Source organism: Mixophyes fleayi, chromosome 3 (assembly GCF_038048845.1).
Source record: "Mixophyes fleayi isolate aMixFle1 chromosome 3, aMixFle1.hap1, whole genome shotgun sequence".
In the NCBI taxonomy this organism is placed as follows: Eukaryota; Metazoa; Chordata; class Amphibia; order Anura; family Limnodynastidae; genus Mixophyes; species Mixophyes fleayi.
The window spans coordinates 106,586,619-106,607,670 of NC_134404.1; the positions used below are offsets into that span (position 1 = coordinate 106,586,619).

Sequence of the window (21,052 nt, forward strand, 5' to 3'; positions counted from 1 at the left end):
TAGTATCATTGTACAGGAGGCCACTGGCATATTACAAAATTCTAAACATGTCCAGAGAAAAGAGTGTGCTTTTACCAGATATATTCATGGTACATTTAATAAACAACATCTCAGTCACATTAGATTCACATGGCTGTGTTTATGATGTACAATGTAATGTATGGACATGTTTAGGGATGCCTTTGTTAGACAGTGCTTAGTTAAGTTAAACATTAAACTCAGTTTCTCAAGAATATCTCACTAGATTCGCAATACTGAGCACCGCACTCCACGTAACAAGAATAATTGATGGCAACTCAGAGCAGAACATGAAAGACTTTATATAAATATTTCGGGTCATCAGTCTGCACATCTCTTTCAAGCTATCTATCTAATAGTACAGCTGTACCTCTTTTAAACTATTACATTCCTGTTTCCCTTTATTGCAAAATGTGTTTCTTTGGAGGGCTGATACATGAAAAAACTCATCCATTGGCCTCCAGAAATGCACTTGTAACTTCATTTATCTAAGTCACTGAGAAGTTCAATGTAAATGGACAGGACTGCAGACCAAGTGCTTATACACATCACGGGTCTCTATAGTGACCTCATATATATGTATTAAGTTACAGTAAGTGGTGCATTGTTCTTTATAATACAAGAGTTTCCCTGATGAAGAGGGAAGCACTGACAGCATAACCCATTGATCATACGTGTAATGCTCCTAGAGGTGTGAGAATGTGTGATGAATGTTGTGGGAGGATTTTTAGGGAGGAAGATCTGTATTGGAGTGGTCTGGCTTGGGGAACAGAACAAGTGGAAAATGTTCTGAGTACTGCAAGAGAATCAAAGATTGTGTTAAGTAGGGAAGCCGGAATGAGACAGAGGTGTGGAGAGAGAAAGATAGGAGGGGGAGATGTTGTCAAGATCAAGATAGAAATAAAGAGGAAGTGATACAACTGAGTATAGAGACAGGGCCATCTTTTCCATTGGGCACGATGGGCAGCTGCCCGGGGGCCCCACGGGCAAGGGGGCCCCATAGGCACGGCTCTTAATGAGAATAAATAATCCTGCAAAAGAAAAAAACCTGCAAAATAAACAACCTACAAGTGTCACTGAGCAAGTACATCTATCTATCTCTATCTCTATATATCTAGATCTGTATCTGTATACATCTATATATCTATATCTATATCTAGGGGCCCCGGTGCACTGCTTTGCCCAGGGGCCCATAATGTTGTTAAGATGGCCCTGTATAGAGATAGAGGCCAGTTTATGCTGAGATAAGCACCAGAGTGAGACAGAGACTGTGATTTCCTGTTCGATAGTTACATTTGAGCCAAGTTAATAGTAAGTTGGAATCTAAGGGCGTGGGATTGCGCTAATCTGAACATGTCATCAAATAGGAAATTTCTGCAGCAAGACCAAGCAGATGGATTCTGCAAGTGGAGTTAGGGGCAATCACTGTAAAGCTGCAGTGCAGGAGTGAGAGAAATCAAAGAGAGAGAGAGACAGCTCCCAAAGTGAGTGAGTGTCAGCACTGGAGACAAATGATTTTATAAGCACCCACAAGGCCAGAGAATGGCTGGGTTGCTACAGAGGTTAGTGTTTACTACTAAATCTGTGAACAAAGTGTATTATCCTACTATGTAATAAGTTAGTCATTCTGCTAAAATAGCATTGAACAACATGATTTGTGCAGCAATGTGTTAGAATAACAAAGACAATAGCCTGTATATTTTGAGACTGTAAATAAATATATCTGTATCATTTATCTATCCAAAAAGGATGACTTGGGATTCATTATGTTCATCCTTGGTAAATGTGCACTATGTTACCTGTCACATCTGCATCACTCCTATTCTATGGTTATTATACCTGCATGTGTATGGATACCTGTTTGCTGACTTTGATCTATAAGATCCTGAGGTGGAGGAGTCTGAGGTACAGCTGGTTGGTGGACTAATATCAGGTAGGAGTTATGCAGAACCCACTACCGCAACTACCCTAACAAATTGGGGTTACATGAGCAATGACATCAGAACTCACCAGTTATACTGATTTCTTTTACAAGAGTTTATACAGATCTGAGAATCACTTATGTATTATAAAGTATGTGCAGCACACTTTGCTTTTGTATTGCACCCATGCTCCTAGATGGTCCGCATCAAACTACACACCTACCCTTCACTCTCTGGGGAGTGTTCACAAACTATATGTGCACCTAGGTGTGCGAAGAGAGAAGACAATCTGAAGACACACACTGCGCAAAAGTGTGAATGTCACATCGAAAGTACAACCTCCAACCACATTCAAACTACCCCTTTATTTAAACTTAATTTTAGTGACTTTGGAAGTTAATAAACTGTGTAGAATGGAGAAACTACTTGCTGCTAATTTACAGGACTACCCTAAATTTCCCACTAGCGGTGTGGACCCTTTGATGTTTTCCATGTGTGCTGAGCATGGTTTGGATTATTTTCTATATTTTCATAATAAATAAATAAAATAAAGTAGATGAGTTTAATTTGATACCACAAAATAATAGCAGCAAAGATAATGCTAATGTCTATTCTAACATAGTAAACTTTTAACATAGTAAACTAACATAGTAAACCTTTGGGAATAGTGCATGCTTTTGAACTACCTAGATGTGCACAAATGCACTGGTCACTGACTTGGCCATTTAATTGGCTGATCAAATATTTTGTCAATTTATAGTGACCACAATGGATGATGAGTTACAGCAAGAAGCTGGTACATTTGAACATTGTTTTCCCAACATAAGACAGCAGCAATTCATCTTATTATCAATTTGGAAATGTAAATATAAAAAATGTGGATGGAGCTCCCCCAAAAGCTTATAGAAGCCATTAAAGTAATTAAAAGAAATAAACAATGATAAAAGAACTCCCAATGCTCAGCAGTGGGAGTACTCTTATGTAATGGGGAAACAATGTTTCCTACTGGAAGCAATGTGTCAACATACAATTACCATCTGGCTGTGAGAACTGCTCTTATTTTTACAGCTGAACACATAACACAACAAGCTGACGGCAACTGCAGGGGACAAAATGTTGTCTCTTGTGATGGAAGTAGCTGGGCAGATTAAAGTGTTAGTTACTGAATGAGGACAAGCTGCGGTAATGCACCTGATTTTGCTGTCAAATGAAAAACATATTTGCTTTAGCAGGAGGAGATATTTAGATGTATTCAAGGGAACTGGACACAGAAAGCTTTTTTTTTTTTTGCACAAAATGACTTGATCTACGTAGGTGCATGACTGGGTGCCACTTCCTCTGACAAGGTTGATTGAGTGACATGAACATGAATATGTACAATAATATACTAATTTAATTGTATTATTAAAATGTATAAATATAAGACAACACTGATGTGTCTATTATAACTTATCTAAGACATATACAAAAATGTTAAATACAAATTATTTAATGCAGTGGTTTAAAAATGATAGTAGACAGCACTTTGCAATGATGTATCTACTTTCCAGAATGAGTATTTACTTTTACAGACCATAATCCTGCAACCTGGTGGACAAGGCAAATGTATATCATACTTGCCAAAATTGCCAAGATGTTTCCCGGAAGGTCCGGGATGCAGGTGGGAGTGTGGGGGCAGGGCTTGAAGATTCACGTCAAAAACAGACATCACTACTATGGACCAAGAAAAACAGGGGCCTTTGTTTAGTTTAGACAGCCGGCCAGGACCAGGGAGAATTGCCTGCTCTACCGGGAGTCCAGGAGGACTCCCAGAAATTCGTGAGTCTTCCGGACATAGGAGAAATGTATTTGTCAATAGCATTGAGCAAAGAACTCCTAAACAAAACACAACCAAGGCAGGAGTATGTCCAGAATCCTCAGATCTCTTCTTGCACAGAGCTGTTTTACACCCTGGGCACGCTGGGCAGTTGCCCGGGGGCCCCACGAGCATAGGGGCCCCATAGGCAGGGCCCAATAGAAAAAAAATCTATTCACCCATGCACAGCTGTACAGCATGTTCTTTTTATGTTTAAACACTGATTTTGTTGCAGGTACCAATAAATATAAAGTTAATTTTATTGATAACTTACATTTTTATTCCTGTGAGTGGTTGTGTAGGTAGGGGCCCAAGTGCACTGCTTTGCCCAGGCACCCATAATGTTGTTAAGATGGGCCCTGCCCTCGCACAGGGGATTATAGGTTATAGGTAACTGAGATGTTAAACAAATCCAAGCTCTGCAAGGGAGCTTGTTTGTGTTATTGTGAGCCAAAGAATTAGAACGATGGGTCATTTCCTTTAACTAAATGTAATCATGACACCATCAGAGTTGCACTGTCAGACATTCCCTATACTGCTAGATCAGCAAAACCAGACTTCAGGATAAACAGTGAGGACTGTGGTTAATTAGCTTAAAAAAAATGCTAAAAAAAAGTGATATGGTTTGTAGAAATGCAAATATCATGCACTCCTGTTCTGCTAATGCCATCTAGTTAGCATTTATAAATAGATGTGTTTTGGGTTCAGAAGTCAGATACAACCATTGTCCTGTCTGTCAGTAAGCCTGATCACATACAACTTGTATGTGATCCTCTGAGTATGATCAAAATCTGTCATTTCTATGTATGTATTCTGATCTGCTTTAAATATACACTCACAACTGAGAAGCAATTATTGTTCCCATACTAAAGCTGTGGTCAGTGTTGTACAATTTATGACTCTCTAATATCCAGCTTTTATCAGCCTAAGGGATATATTTACTAAGCGGCAGTTTCTCTGCACTTTGCAGTCATATTTTTACATGTTGTCACTAATAACATTGCCATTATAAAACAAATGACGGCAAAGCGCAGAGAATCAGCGGTTTGTTGGAGCTGCCACTTAGTAAATAAATATACCCCTAAATATCAGCACATAAATTGCTGTGTCTGTTTGCAATAATGAACCCAACTAACTTTCATATGTTTCTTAAAAGAGGAATTAATAGAATAAAGAATTGATTAAACCAAAAATGTACCAAAATAGTAGCGTCCTACAAAATAGCATCACCAGAACGCTGTCTGAGGCGTCATTGTGCGTAGTGTAGCCGTTAGTCCCATGCTGTTTTTTACATGTTCTTACTGTAATTAACTGGGGCTGACCAGATAACAGCTTGTGGGTCAGGTGAGGCCCTTTAAAGCGTTAATAAGGCCCTGAGATTATCTGACAGCTATACTCAGTTGAGTTACATTGTTTTCAAAAGTATTCATTAAAGGTACTTATTTACCGGCAGTTGTTTAGCTGTCTACGGTATATTTCCCTGCTTCCCCGGGTGGATGCTCTATTAATCACTGTAAGGACATTACTGTTAGAACAGACTTCCAATACTGGATAGGCTCTCGTCACATCACGCTGTTTATTTGGTCTATCCAGTATAGGAAGAACTGACAGAATGGTACTTAATAGAGCACAATCTTTAGACCCAGCTTTGCTATATTTATGTCACAGTGGATGCATACAACAAAGTGTGCCAGAACTAACTATACATATCCACACTAACCATCAGTAACACTATATTTGTTCAGCAAATCAATAGTTTGTCTACCATTAATTACTTGTATCTTATCTTTCTTAACTTTTACCCAGTGTCCAGGGATCACGTATCCAGGCAATGGTAAGAGCTACTCTGAGCCACACATTGCTGGCTGGAAAAAAAGTTTTTCCTGTGAGATTGTAAACTCTCTCATGAGCAGGCCTCTCCCTATCCTTGGTAATCACATCTGTATTTTGTCGTGCTGGTATGTGCCAGCTCTATGTCTGTTCTGTTGTGGCTAATGTCCGGCACTGAGGAGGACTGTGGCACCATACAACAAAACCTCAAGATGTTGAATATACCTTAATGAAAAGAGCCAGCTGCCAAGAGTCCAATAAGACTTGGTGGGCAAAGAGCAGCACCAGGTACTCTGAGCCTGATCTAGCGTTTGCCACAATTTTACATTACAAACGTACGTGTAAAATTTAATTTTAGCATTGCGGTCTTACGTGTATTTCGAGACACATGCCTCTCAATATACTTCCAACTCAAAACAGTTTTTCTATGTCAAGCATATGACAGGCGTCCAAATGCTAATATTTATACCCCACAATAGTGTAAAGATGTGGCCTGACAGCGTTAGTTATAAATAATTAACTATTTATACACATTATAAAGTAATGAGATGTCTTACGTCTGAGAGAATAGTATATTTATAGTATTATTAATAAATGCAAAAGTTGCATTTTCCATATAAAATGTATTGAAATACAAACACCCCCACATCTGTTGTTTACAGCGTTACATATCCTATGGAAATAAGTTATCAGAATATTTACTTGTTATAGTAATCAAAGTAAGCATAACATACATACAATATGACAAATTCTTATTACTTACTTCTTTTAGTAGCTTCCTCCTTTCCTTGGTTAATGTAGACATATCTGGGACTTTCTGGGCAAAAGAAGAGTAAGATAGTCTGGATAACAGCTGGAACCCCAGAAAGTCCTAGGAGGACCGGCCATAACGCCTCACTGCCCAGGATAAACTCTAGTCCAACAATCTAAGGAAGCAACATTTCATATTTTCCATCAATACAGACTAGTAGCAATCGTTGCACAAGAAGAAACCTTCTATGTCAGTGATGGGCAACCTGGTACACTTAAGGGGCTGGATAGTGTGGCACTCCAACCCTGAAAAGGGCCACACCTTACCCTTAATCTCAGCAATAAGTTAAATGATACATTTAATCAAATAAAGAGACACATAACTGTAATAACATCTCAACATGCATTTTAAACTAGTGATACCAGCTATAGAAAGCAAATCTGACAATAAAGCAGGATGAAGCTGGGGGCCGCATGTTGCCCATCACCGTTCTATATTATACCTGCCTGCTCTCCTGGAAATCCCGGGAGGCTCCCGAATTTTGGGGAGTCCTCACGGACTCCCGGAAAAGTGGGCTAAACTCCCGAAGTTTGTCGAAATTCACGGCAGTGAATGGAGGGGGCGGGGCTTAATAGTGTCATTAAGTACCGCTCCCTCCATTCAGTGCCGTGAATTTCGGCTTTTTTATAGGGGGGGCGGGGCTATGGTGACGCAAAATGTCACCGCGCCCTCCTCCTAGCCCATGTCACATGACTTCTCCCCCGAAATCTTAAAAGTGGGCATGTATGTTCTATATGCTTTACACACGGTGCAGTCTAGACAAACAGAGACTGGGGTAGATGTGTAAAAAAGTATATATTTTATAGCACATATATTTTAGACTTTAAATACACAATACTCTGCCACATTGACATATTTGGTTCATGACTTTGAGAGATCAGACTTCCCATGTTGTCCTTATATTTGACACATTATAGATGACCACTTAGGCCAGTGTTGGCTAACCTGTGGCACTCAAGGTATTGTGAAACTACAAGTCTCAGCATACCCTTCCAACAATAAGCTGCTATACATTGGCAAAGCATCCTGGGACTGTAACACCTGGAGGTTAGCCAACACTGACTTAGGCTTTGGGCTCACCAAAGAATCCTATGGTAATTGTATTGCAAAGCATAAGAACAGATATTGAGAACTGCACACAATATACCAGAACAAGAAATTGCAATGTGCAGTTTTGGGAGATACTGGATTGGAAGTCAAGTGGCAAGTGCAGTCCGCGGTTCAGTGCAACAGAACGATCGCATCATCATTTGACAGTGGGGTCAAAATGAAGCGAATCGGGTTATCAAGGCTGCCGACCCGGGAGAAATGTCTGCACTCCCGAGGGTCTGGGAGAACCACCAGAAATTCATGAGACTCCCGAACATTCCAGGAGTATGCAAGTATGGCATTCATCCAGCTTCCACATTGCATTTCAGGATAATGGCTCATTGACTCTTTGCATTTCAGATTACTCCCATACTGACACATTGCACAGATAAATGGCGCAGTGACAGTTGTAGTTCCAGAACAAACAGATTGTGCACCATCATTTTATTCCAGAACACACATTTGCTCACATCTCATTAAGCAGTAGAACATGTAATGAACTTATACAGTACAGTCAGTTTTATTAGCTAATGTAAGTCTAGCATATTTTTTGTGTAGTACAGACATAATGGATTAGGTGCACACTAAAAAGATGTTTAATCATATCTGTAACTAAATTATGTATGGAATAAAAACATGTATTGAAAATATTTTATTTCTTATTGCACAAGGTTTGCAGCCAATATCTCTGTTGCATGTGTTACATATATCTGATTTCTTTTAGTTTAATTAAATAATCTTGTTGGTCACTCATACCTGACTTATGAGAATCCCTGTGACAATGGCCAGCTGGTGCATGGTTCCAAGAGCTCCTCGCAGTGCTGTGGGGGAGATCTCCCCAATATACATGGGAACTAGTCCTGATGTCAGTCCTAGCATAATGTAAATATAGGGCATTTGTTATTGTTATTAACTTTATGAGCAAAGAGAAATGAACATAATGGGTATGTTTTATCAACTCCACTTACATTAAGCAGTAAGTAATTGGAGTCAGTTATAACATGCAGATGCAATACAAAATAACCCATATCTATGCCCAGGACAAACTTGTGTGCATTACTTCACTACATGAACAAACAGTCAGTATTTAACTTATGTGCAAAACAGAAAATTAATTTGCACCCCTTGCATTGTAACATGGTTTTGTCCAGGAGACTGAAATAAGAAACTTCTCAATTTAAGATCCTTACTGAATCAGGCCCTAGGTATTCAGACTGTATATGTAAATGGGGGGATTTTGATATTGTCCACTTACCGCAGTAAAGCCCAGTTACAAGTCGACCAGCAATAACTAGAGCATGAGCTTGACCCAAAGGAGCCAACCCCATGAGAAGGGCTCCGATGACGGCCAGAGTATTCACAGCCATCATGGCTTTAATCCTAAAATTTAAAACATGAGCTGAAATCATTATCAGTTTTTCAGGATATTGTGCAACTCAGTGGTTCCCAAACTGTGTGCCTAGGCTCCCTGGGGAGCCTCAGTGATCCCCCAATGGGTGCCTCAGCCAGGGTCAGTGGTAAGCAAGGCAGGGGACTACTTAGTAATTATTTTGGCTTAGGGGTGCCTTGTAAAAATTCTGGAGACCCTAAGGGTGCCTTGAACTGAAAAAGTTTGGGATTCACTGGTGTAAGTCTTAATAGAGCACACGTTACTTTTAACATAGTAATAAACCTGTAGTACAGGAGCCTCCCTTATTAATCACACTGTAAACCATTCTGTTGTATGATAAGAGATGACTCTTGTGCCTTACCACCACAAATCAATATTTCTTTAGATATTTTGGATGGCAACATATAAAAACTAATGTGTTAATCTTTCTACCCTTTGTCCTTTTCATAATACTATGGCTGTAAAAGTGAAAATTTTATTGTGAATACCACAGGTCATAGCACAGAATGACGAATCAATGACGAATAAATGAGTCCTCTAGCGACTTCACCAAACTAAAGTATAATCTCTTGTTAACCGTTGCATTTCAGACACATTCACGTGGTGTCTCTGTTGTTTGAATTTCTGTTGTTCCAACATCAGTGGGTGCTCCGCCTTAAAGTGGACCTGCCATCCAGAACAACATTGGTGCTGCAGGTGCGGTGCACCAGGGCCCATGAAGATAATGAGGCCCACTGCACAGAGAACTAGTGAGCTGTGGGCCCCGGTTTCCTCCTCCATGCTTCCTTGCATCGGAGCCCACAGCTCGCTAGTTCCGCCTCTGCTACCACCTCTAGTGTAGGCAGCCAGTTTGTGGACTGTATTAATATTTATGAAAATGTAACCTATCAATTCGCTAGGAAACAGAACCCCATAAATATAAGGCAGGTCTTATGAACATGTACCAGGTATCATGTATGTTACTGGTTCATAGCAGATTGATAGGCTGAATACTGGTTCGCAAAGTTGATGCCTCCACTATGTGTAGTTGGGCTATTTAATAACATGGCCTGGGATATTCTTGGTATTATTAGTATTGTAAACACTACTTAACTAAGGTGTACATTCAAACTATCTTGGCTGTAACCCTTTCATCGGCATTTGACAATTAGAATATTGCAGGTATTCAAATGAAACACGTCCTATAATCATTACTATGTGAAACATTCTTGTATTGCTGTTGCACAACCTGATACATTTTCTCCACAGTTGTGGCAGTAATACCGGTGAGAGCTTGCAAACAAGCAGCAGAGACAGACAACAGGGAAACATGTTATGTATATTATATTTGTTAATTCACTGTTATATAGCTACAAATAAATTAATTAATTGCAACTTTATTTACCTTCCTAGTTTATCTGCAATCCATCCAACAAAAAATGAAGACACCAATCCCCCCAGAGAGAAAACTGACACAGAGAGGGACCAGTACATGGTGACAGCGGGGGGCACTTTCACATCCTCGGTCATATTTACTCCCTTCACCTCAATTTCTTCCATCTGTAGGCCCAGCACGTCCGCATAGTGTTTCTCAATGACCTGTGTCGCAAAGAAAAATATCTTTAGCATTCTGCTGGATAAAAATAAATAAATAGCATAACATATTACTATGTGCTATAATGGAAACATAATTCCAGTATAAACCACATTATAAATGAGACATATCATGAATCATGAAAATACGAGCAACTATTTGGGTTACAAGCTGCTTTACATGACCCAAGGTGCAACAGTACCCACCATACTTGCCAACTCTCACGGAATGTCCGGGAGACTCCCAAAATCCGGGTTGGTCTCCCGGACTCCTGGGAGAGCAGGCAAGTATCCCGCATACTGCTATTTGATGGGCTAAATGATGTGAATCGCGTTATTTTGGCCCCACCCCCCGCAACAAAATAATGTTTTTGTCACCGGGGTGGGGCAAAATGACTCGATTGACTGAGCCCCGCCCCCTCCCGCCCTCAAACCACGCCCCCTGCCCGAGATCTCCCGGAATTCACTGTTCAAAGGTTGGCAAGTATGGTACCCACTCATAAGTTTGTAATAACATGTGATGAACATCTTGTAATACAAATATTTTATTAACTTGCCTCTTAATAATTATAACAGATAAATACTAAAGGAAGCAAATGCACAGGATTCAAAAATACAATGATACTGACTCTTGTGATCACAAGAACTTCTGATAAGTATCAGCATATCATGATAACTAAGTAACCGTACATCAAAATAGGTCTGACTATACTCATTAGATATGCCACAGCAATATTCATATAGTTTTATCCCATGTACTGTGGAATTCTGCGCTAAACTCTGTAAAACACAAATAATATGTTATATATTATGATGAACCAGCAGTAAAGACTACAAATTACCTCATAGTTCAGCTATAATCTCTTGCAACATGTAATAAAACATTGCATAATTTTTATGCACATTCATATTGCTCTTGTGCAGCTGTATATACAGACTGATCGTTTGGAACGTCTCCTTTGATCATTGCTGTCACTCAGTATTGTTATATAGAACTACTGCGCCCACTAGACACTGATATCCTGATTGTGCCGGCTGCACAGCTTTTCATCTCACAAAAACATTTCTCCTTTTGATATGTGTCATCAGCTGAGTTTGAATATTATTGTGATATATCAATTAATGTCTACTTATGGTTTATGCTCCAGTCCTTACACAAGGAGCACGGTGGCTAAGTGGTAGCACTTCTGCCTCACAGCACTGGGGTCATGAGTTCAATTCCCGACCATGGCCTTATCTGTGTGGAGTTTGTATGTTTTCCCTGTGTTTGCGTGGGTTTCCTCCAGGTGCTCCAGTTTCCTCCCACATTCCAAAAGCATACTAGTAGGTTAATTGGCTGCTATCAAAATTGACCCTAGTCTCTACCTGTCTGTCTGTGAGTGTGTGTCTATATTAGGGAATTTAGACTGTAAGCTCCAATGGGGCAGGGACAGATGTGAATGAGTTCTCTGTACAGGCGCTGCGGAATCAGTGGCGCTATATAAATAAATGGTGATGATGATGATGAAGGATTCATATATTGAAATGGCATGTGATGTATAATAAATGTCCTGTGTCTAATATTATAATAAGCATAGTACATTATCATGTGTTACCTTTTGTGGGGCATTAATGACTCCAATTCCATATCCAAATTGTAGCGAGCCCAGAACAGCAGTGAAGACAGCAAAGATAAGAGTCCCGGTCAAGTTCTTGAAGGAAGAACACAGGAGAGATTAATGAAAACAGTTAAAACATACAGACTGTCAGCTTCCTGAGACACAGGTCCAGCTGATATCCTGTGCAGACATCTTCATGAGATACTTCCCTTCAGTATTGTCCCACTATGTGTGTAGACACTAAATCTATTTGGACCTTTTCTCTGTCTCCAAAAGTGGTTGTGTGAATGGCCTTTAACTTCAATATAATGATATCCTGTCATTGCATTTATGAGGCTTTTGGGTTATTTACAGTGGAATATATGTCTGTTTCTTTTTAGCAGGATCTGCATGTTTGCACTGCGCATACGCACCCAGAACAAGCATACTCAGTTTCAACATTTTTTGCGCATCTTTTATTCACGACTCCTTACGACCAGAGAAGTGCTATAGGCAACCTAAGGCCGAGTACAGTAAGGGCATGTTTTAACTTTAAGGGCGTAATGACTATAGCTGCAGGGGTGCAGCTGCTATGGGGCTCACAGCCAAGGGGGAGCAGTGTTCTTTGCCAAAGCCCCATGTGCATATGTGAGTTTTTTGCAGCTATTTTATATAAAACCATCTTTTCTCATTACTTATTAGTCATTTCCATATAGACTGCTGCAGGCTAGATGACTCTCATTTAATTTATATCGTAAATGTGATTTTGTTTTTATTAATAAAACATTATTTTCTCTTGTGTATCTGATAATGTATTGAAACTTTTTTTTTATTTTATTATTCGGTTTTATACAAATAGGGCAATGCCTCCAACTCTACATATAGAGCTAAGTATGTTTTTTCTAGATTGTGTCTTTCCCATGTGCACCAAAGGTGTTCATCTACCTCTAAATAAGCCCCTTTGTGATTAATATGGTATTGGATATCTGCGCTGGGCAGTATATTGAGGTGTGTACATATGTTAATGTGTTGCTGTTATTGAAACAAAATAAATGTATATTTCAACATTAGTTGAAATTATGCTTAGAAAGGTATTGCAGTTATATTATAATACATTTTATATACCTAAATGTTATATGTTGCTTTAACATGTTCAATTGAAATCAAGGGTTCATTTACGATTGACAAGTATAGATCAGTGCTGAAGTCAAGGTTGCGTGCTTCTATGGAACCCAGGATAAAATCTTTAGGAACATGCAAATAATCTGGTGATATAATGGGTGTATACATGTGCTTACCTGTGCCTAGCACAACACAAATGGGTGAAAACACCAACCTGGCTAATGTTACATATTTGTTAATGCTGCAAAAAGACACAGGTTTAACTTTTTCTGACTTCCGACAATGCTGATCCTTGGGAAGGAAAAACAAAACTAGCAGCTGACAATTTAACCTCTCTTCCTGACCCTATAAATAGCAATGAGATATATTTCCTGGATCAATCAGCCCATGTGATTACGACCATTATATATAAATGAACTAAAAGAACATTTGAGTAGGAAGACTTGTATTCTCTCTGTGACAGGACCGGCAGAGCATTGTCACACCACAATGTGCTGCTTAAGGCAGATTTGAATGGAAATCTATTTATTTTGCGCTGCGCCAATCCGATGACGACCCCACACCGGCTACTTTTGTCATAAAGTTCTCAGCGTTCAACGTGAAACATGTGGCAAAATGGAAGCAACATATCCACTGCGAGACTTCCTGGGTTATTTTGTGAGGCTCCAATTCTTCCCTGACGGTATCTCTGACCACCGTGGAGGCCCTGGCCTGGCAGTGTACCAAGTGGGCAGCAGCTGAGGAGGAGCCCTAGCATACTGCTGTATAGCAATCCCCTCCAAGAGGAACAGACCTCAGGGCCTTCACTTAGCTGGGGCTGCACCTAAGGGATTATATATAAAAATTCCATATACATCGCATGAGAATTTGATGATTCCCATACCATTGTCCTGAGAAGAAATACATCCATTTGATCATTGAGGTAAGATTGGATTATATTAAATCAACATATGCATTATTATATTGGTGTTTATTAATTTTGTTTTAAACCACTGCACTAGCAGTGGTTTCCCATTCTTTTGTGTATATATATATATATATATATATATATATATATATATATATATATATATACACACACCTTTGTCAGGCTCTCAAACGTGTTTGGTTCAAATCCAATCCATCTTGTGCATTATTGAGATTCATAATCATGTATAATGTGTGGGGCACATGCAGTAAATTGGATTTAGATAGATGCACACAGTATGAGCCTGTTATAATCCATAGCCGTTTTTTAATTTTAACGTCATAATATGATTTAGTATTTCTAACACTGACCATACACACTGTGTGATGCTTGGCCCAATATCAAAGAGCATAGCCCCAATGTCCAATGATGGACTAATGGTATTAAATCTGCTCTGAGATCCTATTATGAAAAATCACATCTAAGCATTATCTATCTGTATACCTTTGTATCATCTCCGTCTTAATCACCTTAATCCAGACATTTTCCTGCAGGTTTTTCCTTAAACATTTATTTTATTTTTAAGTGTTCCCAAAAGTACATCTGCAAAACATTAGTAAATATTGCACATGGATGGGCAAACAGTGCTCCCAGATTAATGACAGTTCCTTACTGGCCGAAGGAGGAAAAGGCTACAAAATACATCCACGTTTACCCAGCCAGTGCCCTTTATAGTTTATTTAAAGGGATTACTATGAGCAGCTCACCAGACCAATCATACTCCACCCTCTATGGCACTGAAAGCCTCCCTCTCCTTTCCAAACTTCTGTGTCCAATCCCAGTCAAAGCGGGGGTCGAAGTTTACAGAAGGTAAATTGTAAGATTCAGCTGCATATCTGGGTCATCAAGCTGCCAATGTGCAAGTCAGTCAGAAATAGTGCTTATACCAGAAAATCGTGCTCACAGGGACTGGCAGCTGTTCAGACCAGAGGTTGCAGTAATACTTTGGCTTTTCTCAAAAACTGTTTGAAAAATTCATGAATCAAAGACGTACTGTAGGAAATAGTAACCCTAGACATTGAGTTTATTTTAACTTTTTTTTGGAAAGCAAAATAATACTGATAAATAATTTTTTTTTTATTAATTTTTAAAAAATCTTTAGCAGTAGCTAATGTTGGTGACACAAATACTCATGTTGTTGTAAATTTAGTCATTTTAAAACAAAAAGTCCTGAAATAACAACATAGTTGGTGTTCTCTCCAAAAATCCGAACACATTGGATTGTTTATGTGAATGTTCACATATCCTAGCTGCTGGTGACCACGTTGATAAGTATGTGTGGACCCGCACTCAGTGGTGGAAGTGGTAATGTAGACGTGGCTGTATAGGAATAGGAGTGAATGGAATTTGGTAGTTTTACAATGAAAGCGGTAGGAGAAGTGGTGGTATGGTGTACCCTCACTAACACCACTGCATGGGTCAGAGAATAGTTATTACAGGCATTGGTTTGAATTAACTAGATATTTAAATATAGGAAGATCAGAAGAAAGCACAGGATTTTCACACAGGAATGTACAAAAATGTATCTGAGCAGAAATAGTGAATGGGCTGCAAAATATATTAATAAAGAAAACCTATTGCCCAATAATTTGCATCACTGGATCAAGGTTCTCTGTGTGGGGCAGTATGATTTGTAGACCCTTCTAGAACTGGATATATTATACAGAGAATATAAACATTTTGTGAGAGGCAACTGTGCCCCACTCCCTTTGTGGAAATCAAAGGCTTTCTCCTGATCTTCCTATGTTTAAATATTTAAATCTTTATCTAATGCAAACAAATACCTAATCTCTGTGTGTAGACATGATGCTTAGCCTCTACAGTAGGCATGAGCGGGGGTTATCTGCCCATAGAATCTCTCCATTGACTTGCTGATTATCCCCCAGTCCCACAAAGACTGCAATGGGTTTAGTTTGGAGGATGTGCAGTCAGGGATAGAGACACAATGGTTCTGAGGGTCAGCAAATTGTAGGAAACATTTTTTTTTTAGCAAGCTACTTTCCTTGCTGCAGAGGTCTAAATGCATGATTTCTACCTTATTGATAGATGTAATAATACTATTCTGTTAGTAAATAAATACTTCTGTTAGATTGAGCAAAACGGTTAATCAAACAACTGTTATTTATCCTACAAATGGTTTATTCTGTTTGCATCTTTATACACTACAGTCTTGAGTGACATTTGCATCTCTCTCATTCAACAGTCCTATCACAAGTTATAGTAACAAAAATACAATAAATACCCATGGCCTCAGACAGCAGCAAGTTACTATGTTACATTAAATAATTACTAATTTTTAAACTTTCAATGGGTTTTAAAATACAAAACTTTAAAAACATAACAAAAAAACGATCAACTGCTAAAAGTTAAACAAAAGCACACTCCAAAAAAATAACAAAAATAAACTCTACTATGCTATGACTCTCCCTGGAGGACAAATAAAGAATAATGCAGTACCTTCTGCTCTTGTATTTTCCTGTCCATTGTAACCTTTGTCCAGTGAGCTCCAGAACAGAGTCTGATGTGTTGTGAATGAACTGTTGGTTAAGTACAGGTATCACAGAGGACAGAGGACAGCCCAGGGGAGGGGATCAAGTTGCACAAACAAGATGTGAAAGCTGTTAGGGGCAAAGGGTATTTTTATGTACTTGGAACTTTAAGTCTCTGTACTTTTCATACTATTTCGCAATATGCTATGTATGTGCGATAAGTATATATTGGGCATCTTTTCCTCAAACACACCTGTCATGAGACCATATTAGATTTTTTTCATGGAATGTATATTGAACATTTTAGAGAGAGAGGAATTATTTTCTGCAAAAGCATTTTCTGCAACCTGGTAGGAACTTTTCCTTCCCCTACTGCCTACTGTATCATCAAGGCATCAACTTCATTCATGCCCTGTTATTTATAGAGGATTAAATAAGAACAGCGTCTGCATCTGAAAGGAAAAAGGGATTTCATTCCACAATCGACTAAGGCTCTCCAAATATTAGTCCAACAAATAAGATTGGTCTTTTCAGAACATCACAGTAACATCACGTAACTGATCCTACTTGTAGTCAATAAGGATGGATTTTCTAGGTGAAAGATGGAATTTTGCCCAGGACAGTGGATAGACATAAGAGGGTCATAGAAGTATCAGTGGTCCCAATAAGAAATACTTAAGCCGCACACCCAGGTAGGGGGAACAATTCACCCAACCCAGGTGCCCATTGTCTGGAGCCCATGGAACTGCTCCCTTGCAGCCACTTTTACGTGAGCTGATTTTCAGGACTGTGTGGCTCTATGGAGGGATTGTGAGCATAAGGACCAATGAGAGGCCTAAACACAGAGATTGCTGGTTGTGATTGGTTCTCCCATTCAGAACCCCCCTCTGCAACCGTTTTTAATTGGCCAACTTAGAAGGTTTCCCTGGTTCTATGTTACAGAATTGGAGGAGCCCTGGATAAAACAGCTGCATGGAGCAGAAGGGATGGAGCAGATAAGTAAAAAAATGCAATTTGGTGGCAATGCAGCTTTAAAAGAAACATCCACAATTTTCTTCACATATATCAAATGATAATAAGATTATTTACTAATGATTGTTCTTAACATTTCTGCTGCATTCTGGTGAGTTCAGCTGGCCTATCAAGTAAGTATTAGATATCATAAGATATTAGTTGTCTACAAACAGTGAACCTTTAATGCTGCAAATTGCAAAGCAATGTCTTATTGATTGGGGGTATGGATTTAAAAAAAATAGCAATATGGACCAAAAGTGAGAGAACAGTAGTTTGTAGTGATACAAATTTCAAAGTGATAGAACGTAGGTCACAGTATGAGAATGTCTACATAAATATTTGCAAATTATCTAAAATGCCTGTTCATATAGGACCAACTATTACTTTAGCTTTAGTGAGTTTTTTGTACTAATCGATAGTCTGTTGCTCATCAATTTGGAGAATAATGTATAACAACTCCAAAAAATGAATAAAATGAACGTGTGTGTGTGTGTGTGTGAATTTAGTAGGGATGAGCGGGCTCGGATTTCCGAAATCCGAGCCCACCCGAACAGTGCGGATCCGACGGGATCCGAGCACTGTTCGGGAACTTCTGGGCGCCAAACGGAGCCAAACCGAGGCTATGACATCCAAGTCTCGCATCGGATCTCGCGAGACTCGGATGTCATAAATTCATCGCTAGCGGCCGCCATCTTCATTCTGGCTGCGATCACTCGTGAGAGAGGTTGCAGTTAGGGAGCTCCTGTCCTTGTTTTAATCTTAGTGGTACTTTTGTGCTTTATCCAGTGCTCTGTTCTGCTGAGACTAGTGGTGCTTTGTCCAGTGCTCTGTCCTGCTGAGTCCAGTGGTGCTGCCTGTGTCCTGTGCTCTGTCCTGCTGAGTCCAGTGGTGCTGCCTGTGTCCTGTGCTCTGTCCTGCTGAGTCCAGTGGTGCTGCCTGTGTCCTGTGCTCTGTCCTGCTGAGTCCAGTGGTGCTGTGTCCTGTGCTCTGTCCTGCTGACTCCAGTGGTGCTGCCTGTGTCCTGTGCTCTGTCCTGCTGAGTCCAGTGGTGCTGCCTGTGGCCTGTGCTCTGTCCTGCTGAGTCCAGTGGTGCTGCCTGTGTCCTGTGCTCTGTTCTGCTAAAAACTAAATTAAAAAGTTATATAAAAATTATTAAAAAAAAAATAAGAAAATAAATTAAAAAATTATACCAAAATAATTGTAAAAAAATATAAAAAAATTATTTTTAAAATACTAGGTACTGCTGTATAACTCCAGTACAGTGGTACTCTCCTGTGCCGCAGATAATTTGTAAAGGCTTTGCTGAGTGTGTGTGGTTTAGGGGTACGCTCTCTTGTGATGCATATAATGGAGTACAAAAATTTGGAGGATAAAGTAGGGAAAGATCAACACCCACTTCCTCCTCCTAATGCTGAAGCTGCTGCCACTAGTCCTGACATAGACGATGAAATGCCATCAACGTCGTCTGGCAAAGGCGATGCCCAATCTCCTAGAGGGCATGTAAAATCCAAAAAACCAAAGTTCACTAAAATTAGCAAAAAAAGAAAATTGAAAACATCTGAGGAGAAACGTAAACTTGCCAATATGCCATTTACGACACGGAGTGGCAAGGAACGGCTTAGGCCCTGGCCCGTGTTCAGGACTAGTGGTTCAGCTTCACCCAAGGATCTAAGCCCTCCTCCTCCCCCCCCTCCCAAAAATTTAAAAAAGTTATGCTGTCAGCAACAACACAGCAAACAACTCTGCCTTCTAAACAGATTAAATCACAAATCCCCAAGGAGAGTCCAAGGGTGTTGGTGGTTGCGAAGCCTGACCTTCCCATCACTGTACGGGAAGAGGTGACTCCATCCACCATTTGCAGCACACCCTCTGCATATGCTGGAAGGATGACCCACAGTGTAGATCCAGATTTGGATAATCAAGGTGTCAAGGAGGCTATTGATGTAGCTGGCGTTGTGGAGGAACTTGACGAGGAGGATGCTGATGTGGTCATCATAAATGAGGCACCAGGGGGGGAAACAGTTGTTGTCCATGGGATGAAAAAGCCCATCGTCATGCCTGGTCAGAAGACCCAAAAATTCACCTCTTCTGTCTGGAGATATTTTTATCCGAATCCGGACAACAAATGTATGGCCATATGTAGCTTATGTAAAGCTCAAATAAGCAGGGGTAAGGATCTTGGCCACCTAGGCACATCCTATCATTTCAGCCACAGTAGTTTGGTAGGCCCTGTCGCTGAAATGATTGGTTTGTTAAAGTGTGCATGTCCTATTTCAACAACATCAGGGTGGGTGGGAGGGCCCAAGGACAATACCATGTTGCAACTCTTTTTTTGGCATTATGTGCTGTTTGGGGCCTAGTTCTATCTCCATCAGAGATATTCCTGCAGGCCATGTCACCGCCACAGCTATGTTGGTGTTAGACGTGCGCTGCATACTCTGTCTGATTTAGCAGAAGCTAGCCATTGGCCTTGATAATCAAATAGGCTTTCCGTGATATTACATTGTCAGGGATTAGGCTAAACAGAGTGTCATGGTATTTGAGATCCTTACCTTACCTACACACAGCGTATACAGCGCTGCTATTTGTTCTATCATATTAATGTTTAGATAGGGTCTCTACATATTAACACACTGCGCTTGCTCACATCACCCAGTGAAGCAAGCGCTATATAAGTGCCAACTTTTATACACGTTAGGCAGCGTCTTTAACGAGAATACAGTATCTATATAATTGTGAGTGCTTTAAGATCTTACATGACCTTTAATCAGGCCACTTTAATCGCTGCTCTATTACAGATTTCTGTACAGTGATCATCATGCATATTTTTGCAGAACCAATTTAAATATTTAAACAGGGTCTCCTAGTATACGTACTATTTTATTTAAAGGAGTTTTAAGGGGCATTACACTCTAATAGAGAGACTCATCATTTCTGAATAAAAAAAAAGCTCCAATTCTTGTTAAGTTCCCAAAAAGAGGAACTGCCACTTCTATTAATATGTTCATTCTATATGTAGTTCCCAAAAAGAGGAACTGCCACTTATATTAATATTTTCATTCTATATGTAGTTCCCAAAAAGAGGAACTGCCACTTCTATTAATATTTTCATTATTTATGTAGTTCCCAAAAAGAGGAACTGCCATTTCTATTACTACTTTCTTTCTGTATTTCCAAAAAAGAGGAACTGCCATTTCTATTACTACTTTCTTTCTTTCTTTCTGTATTTCCAAAAAAGAGGAACTGCCATTTCTATTGCTATGGTTTTTTTTTTGTAGTTCCAAAAAAAATATCTGCGGCCTTAACTGCTATGTTGGTGTTAGACGTGCATCCGGTGTCCGCCATCTGTGCAGTGGTATTCAGACCAGTTGAGGGTTTTATATTGTGGCTCCGGTA

General features: G+C 39.7%; 1 protein-coding gene across 1 annotated transcript in view; it reads right to left on the minus strand.

The window, feature by feature from the left end:
• SLC2A2 (solute carrier family 2 member 2) overlaps positions 1-16,668 on the minus strand; it is a 35,033-nt gene extending 18,365 nt beyond the window's left edge. Inside the window, exons 1-6 of the mRNA XM_075202117.1 lie at positions 16,611-16,668; positions 12,083-12,178; positions 10,300-10,493; positions 8,781-8,905; positions 8,282-8,397; positions 6,389-6,551 (exon numbers count right to left, since the gene is read on the minus strand). Of these exons, the coding sequence (XP_075058218.1) occupies positions 6,389-6,551; positions 8,282-8,397; positions 8,781-8,905; positions 10,300-10,493; positions 12,083-12,178; positions 16,611-16,637 (721 nt within the window). The 5' untranslated portion in view covers positions 16,638-16,668. The remainder of the gene's footprint in view (positions 1-6,388; positions 6,552-8,281; positions 8,398-8,780; positions 8,906-10,299; positions 10,494-12,082; positions 12,179-16,610) is intronic.
• Between the last annotated feature and the right edge of the window lie 4,384 nt (positions 16,669-21,052).